This window comes from Triticum dicoccoides, chromosome 1B, assembly GCF_002162155.2.
Source record: "Triticum dicoccoides isolate Atlit2015 ecotype Zavitan chromosome 1B, WEW_v2.0, whole genome shotgun sequence".
Classification (NCBI taxonomy): domain Eukaryota; kingdom Viridiplantae; phylum Streptophyta; class Magnoliopsida; order Poales; family Poaceae; genus Triticum; species Triticum dicoccoides.
In genome coordinates, this window is record NC_041381.1 from 43,920,998 (window position 1) to 43,926,384 (window position 5,387).

The following is a 5,387-nucleotide window of genomic DNA, read 5'->3' on the forward strand; positions in this document are numbered from 1 at the left end:
GAGAGAAGAGACACACAGATGAGGAACGTAGATTCCATTTTTTTAAATCTGATTTGTTGGCTAAAATGTTTGATTTAAGCCCTACGCACCCTGACAGGTTGGCCCTTCAGCTTATGACCCTACTGCTGAGCGCCAATATCTCTTCATAGCTACAGTAACATCCAACACAAACCCAGGAGGCCAGGACCCTATTCAAATCCAATCCATTTTTGACCCAAAATGGATCCTGGATTCATCTTTTTTCTTTGGAGCTTCTAAAACACAATATATGTACTTAACTGCTTGATATCTAAAATCTTTTAGAATGCTATTTTTCCAACTTAATTTTAGTGCTCTCTTTAAACAGCAATAACATAACAAGGTCTGAAGCATGCTTCATTAACTAACAGAGGCAAAGATACTGAAAATAGAGGCCTAAAATATGTAGGCTAAATTTTTATGTAGACTGGCATGGCTAATTAAAAAACTATTAGAGTATTAGACCAAATTTTACATGTCAGCTGAAGTAGAGGAACCAAGTCAGAGTTATCCCGAGCCTTTGACCCTATAATGGTTGGCTCACTCATCCATGAAACATCAACTATTTTTCAGCTATCCCATCCTTCTAAAAATAAGAGCTACTACCCTGGTGTAGTCCACTCATTGCAAACATTCACTGCTTAGTTCCAAATTATGACTGGAGAATGACTAAATAATGTTTGGCATGAACGTCACCTGCTGTAGCAGTTCTTCCTTCGAAGAAAAAGGGGACCAGTCAAGTATTATCTTTAGGCTACTATCCCAATCACCCTGTGAACCATAAACCAAAGGTGCTATGTGGCCATCTTGGACTTCAAAATCGAGCTGTAACAGTGAAGGGAAATGTCAGCTATAGACAGGCAAGGCTGCATCAAAGATATACTGCTGGACCAACTTGACATACCATGGGGACAACTATGTCATCCTTCATTGTTCTCCTCAGGAAAGTGTAAGAGAGCAAACCAATACTCAAGGTAACTTTACTGCAGGACAAAACAATTGTGTGACAATCATTAACAAATACAAAAGACTGAACAAAAAATCACGAGCTCTTCCAAAAAGATCAATAATAACTGGAATGATAATACTTACCTTTCACGTATTGCACGAGTACAAACAATTGCGTCAGCACCGAGTCTCATTGTGCTTGTCTTAAAGCCATTTCCGTCTGCAGAGTAGCAAAAAGTTAGAGTTTAGCGAACGATAGGCACAAGTATTACTTTTTTCAAAAAAACATAAATCACTAAATCAGTTGTATACTGCATGATTTATTTTTTATTATAATATATGAACTAGAACTTCTCAGAAAATATTTCAGATTTGAAATTGCATGGACATTTCAAACCTGAAATGAAGGGCTTAAGTTGTGTAATACCGACTACAAATTGGTGATACAAGGTAAGGCCACTTATAATTATGAAGAATAGAGCCTAAGAACTGTAGCTCAGCTTAGTATTTAATATTTTAAGGTTTCCAAAATCTACTAGTTACCAAGAGGCATTAAGGAATTAATCCATCTTTTGATAGGGATAAATTGACATTAATATGTTCCGAGTGCCACTTAAACTTGAATAAACAATGTTTTTGCAGTCCTTACACCACAACCACAGTCCATCAATATAATCTAACACCAAAGAGGTGCATTTAAAATGGTTTAGTGAGTAATGATTCAAGCATAGCACATAGTACCATCAGACAGGACGCCATTATGTACAACAGTATAACACAAAGTCATAAGCAACACATGCTTATATTGAATGAAATAATTAAACTAAGATAGCATGCCAAAAGTATTAAAAGATCATTTCAGCACTTCTACTTCCCATTCAGTTTACCCATTGAGTTACACCAATGGTATGCAAAAGTATAACAGATCATTATCATCTCATGTGATTATTGTTTCCATTTCCTCATTACTGCCTCCAGTTAGCTCGATATTTTGCATATTGACATAGCCTTAAAAAATGTAACTTTGAAGACTAGTTTCTATTCCCTGTTGCAATATCTATGCATAGAAACAACCCAGAAAAATTATGATATGATGTAAATACTTCTCGAGACAAATCTATACATATGGTTTTCAAGTATACGGTGTAAATTAACTAAGTTCGTAGTCAAAAGTTCTAAAGTTCGACAGCATCTGTGTCAAAAACGTAGTCTTCTCGGAAGCTGGAGGGAGTAACAGCCTCTCTCCACAGAGTAAAATGTGGAATTTTCAAAATCAAAATGTGGAGGCCTCGGAAGTATGCGTCTATTTGAAAGCAAGGATAAATTAGTAAAAAGTATTTAAATCTTTCAATACAAAAAGAGATGATTCATACACTGGCCAATGGTTGTCTTTGATTTCTTGGTTGAGAATCCTAGACTCATGCATTGGCGCACCCCTTCAGGATCCATTCCTCCTCCATCGTCTGTTAGAATAGCCCCAATGAGCAGGTATTTAAATGGGAAACATCAAGGATCAACCCCCAACCAATTCCAAGTTGTGTTCATTCTCCTGTTTTATATTGAATTTGGATACCTTGAAAAACTAGCATTGGACTGTTGTCTTTCGTGTTGGTGCTTTTATCCACTTTTATGAATGTGGCACCATTACAGATCTGGGACAAGAAAACCATATATCTGATCAGATCTATTCACAACATTGTATCAGCAAGATCAGACGATTTTAAGGCATAAACAACGTTGAAGCTAAATAAATCTAGCTCATATTACAAACCTCATCTACCGCATTGTCAAGAAGTTCAGATATAGCTGCAGAACAAGAGATAAATTGTAAGATAAATATTTTACATGGTGGAAAAAGTATCTTGAACACCAAACAGAGTCATAAAAGTACCACACCGTCTAGTTTCTCTATTTTCTTGCGAAGCAAACATTCCAACGGCAAGCATTTGATTTCTACTCAGTGATCAAACTATATTCTTCCCCAAAAGGAAACATCAAACAAGGGAGAACGGATAGCATGTGTCTTTCAGTATTATTAGTGCAACCAAGAACCTCAGATAAACCAGCACGCAGTTCATCTCATCTCCCCTCAGGCCAAATATAGTAACAGACCAGCAAGCAGTTCATCTTCTAGTTACCCAGTACCCTTGGTTCTGACGAACTGAAGTCTATTAAGCAATTTCACCTCGGCCAGAGCAGAACAAACCAGAGAATGGATGGGGGAAAGGGTGAAGGGGAAGGGGGCGAACCTCCGAACGCCCACTTGTGGGAGGTGGCGTTGGTGTGGAGGAACTTGGGGTGCACGCGGGCGCGGTCGAAGTCCCCTGTCTCCAGCGCATCTGAGACCAGGCAGAGGAGATTGGCGTCAGGATTTCGCGGAGGCCAGGGGGGGCTGGGGATCGAGGAGACGAACCGTGGAACTCGCGGATGGGGGCGGAGGGGCCCTCGCTGGCGCCGGCCTTCCAGAAGCTGCGGCAGTCGAGGGATCGACCGCCGCCGTCAACGCCGGATGCGCCGCCGGCCATGGCCGCCGGAAAGGTGGGTATTTTTTTTCCTTTTGACCTCGCGAGTAGTAAAGGGACTAGCTTAGTATACTCTGCTGGTTAATTTCGGCACCATGGATAGGGGCATGTGCAAAATAGTGATTTGTCACTTGTGTCTAAAGTTGTCTATATATAGCTTTACCTCCATATAGACTAGATAATGAAAAAGCCTTCGTTTTGACCGACTAATCTTTCTCGTGTCAAGCGCCACGTCGTTCACGTCACACGTGTCATGTGGACCCGTGCGTGCGTCACCGCTTCCGCACTCATCCTTATCCCCTCCCATGAGATTGCTTCTTATCATGTCAATCTCTCCTCTCTTTTGCTATTCTTCCTCCCTCGGCACGATTGACCTTCTCCTCTTTCTAACACCCTCCTCCAGCGAGTTCTGCGAGGTTCTCCATACACACACACACACGTAAGATGCTAGTGAAGATAAGACAGAGAGGCACGGATGTACGCATCAATAATTCTTTCATTTGTATCTTTGATCTCAACTGACTACTAGTCATTCCAAAACAAAGCTAAGCAACCACTTTTACCATTGCTATCGACTCCACAAAAGTCTCAGAGGCCTATGCGAGAACACAAACGACAGACCTTTTCAAACTTCTGCCTTGTTTCACACAAAAACACAAACCGCGGACAATGACTCTGGATGAGGGCGATGAAATCACGAACTATCAAGGCGCCCTGATTCCTCGGCGGTTCCAGCTTAGGCCTATATCAATGGTGCTGATAGGGTGCCACACTCGGTCCCGTCAGGTTACTGGTAGTCCCAGGGCTAGTTGCTTCCAAAACCACCATGTCGTCCTCAAGTGCATCCTCACATTCTTTCGCAACCTCTTCCCTGCCATTCACAACCTCTGTAGTCTCCATGACACCTTTAGTGAACCTAGGTACTGTAATACTAGACGGCTTCGAGCAGGTGGCCTCCTCACACTACTAGGGAAAACCCTAGTAGTAGCGCGGGTTTAGTGCCTACTAGTAGCGCGGATCACCGCGCTACTAATAAGGCACTACAGCTATTACTTAGCAGTAGCGCGTGCGACGTGCGCTACTGCTAAGACACATAGCCGCAGTGTTTGTTCTTTCCCGCGCTGCTGCTAATCTAGATAGTAGCAGCGTGTTTTTTATCCATCGCTACTAGTATTCTTTTTTCATTTTTTATTTTGAATGTATTTATACACCGTTATATAAATTTTGGTACAATACCAAGTATGAGGTTTATATCGTTATGTCCATAACAGTGTGTCAAATAAAGGTGGATTAGGTTCAAGTGGAGGCAATATATGGTGCATGTCAAAAGTATACTACTAATCCAAACTTGATCTAGTTTGGACTAGTATTACTTTCGATGTGCACCTCATGTTGCCTCCACTTGAATCTAATCCGACAGCACAAGCTATTTAATCATCATCATAGTCATTACCACCAACAGTAGTTATTTAATCATCATAGTCATAGTGTAGCACATCATGACTTCAAACTCATTCTAGCTAGTTAATCACCACCAACACTAGCTGCGGTAGCTATCTAATCACCACCAACACTAGCTAATAATAATCATCATAGTCATTACTATCAACACTAGCTATGTAATCATCATAGTCATAGTGTAGCACATCATCATCTTCAAACTCATTTTTAGCTAGCTAATTAATCGCTAATGCTGCTCTCTCTTAGGTAAAATAACATAAAACATGTGTAGCACTCCTGCTTCATCAAGTTGAAGCATGCAGATGAACCTGTCTCCTAATCGTGGGCTACGCTTCTGATTGCTGCCCCCTAGTACTTCTCTATGATCGTTCACAATTTTGCTCCAGTCTTTACTATTAAGCATTCCTCGCTATTAAAAATCATGTGTGCACTAAAATG

General features: G+C 40.9%; 1 protein-coding gene across 1 annotated transcript in view; it reads right to left on the minus strand.

The window, feature by feature from the left end:
- Positions 1 to 3,617, minus strand: part of LOC119318019 (protein MICRORCHIDIA 2-like) — a 13,549-nt gene extending 9,932 nt beyond the window's left edge. The window contains exons 1-8 of the mRNA XM_037592523.1: positions 3,380 to 3,617; positions 3,216 to 3,305; positions 2,738 to 2,772; positions 2,540 to 2,618; positions 2,340 to 2,429; positions 1,111 to 1,186; positions 923 to 1,001; positions 715 to 843 (exon numbers count right to left, since the gene is read on the minus strand). Of these exons, the coding sequence (XP_037448420.1) occupies positions 715 to 843; positions 923 to 1,001; positions 1,111 to 1,186; positions 2,340 to 2,429; positions 2,540 to 2,618; positions 2,738 to 2,772; positions 3,216 to 3,305; positions 3,380 to 3,491 (690 nt within the window). The 5' untranslated portion in view covers positions 3,492 to 3,617. The remainder of the gene's footprint in view (positions 1 to 714; positions 844 to 922; positions 1,002 to 1,110; positions 1,187 to 2,339; positions 2,430 to 2,539; positions 2,619 to 2,737; positions 2,773 to 3,215; positions 3,306 to 3,379) is intronic.
- Positions 3,618 to 5,387: the final 1,770 nt, after the last annotated feature.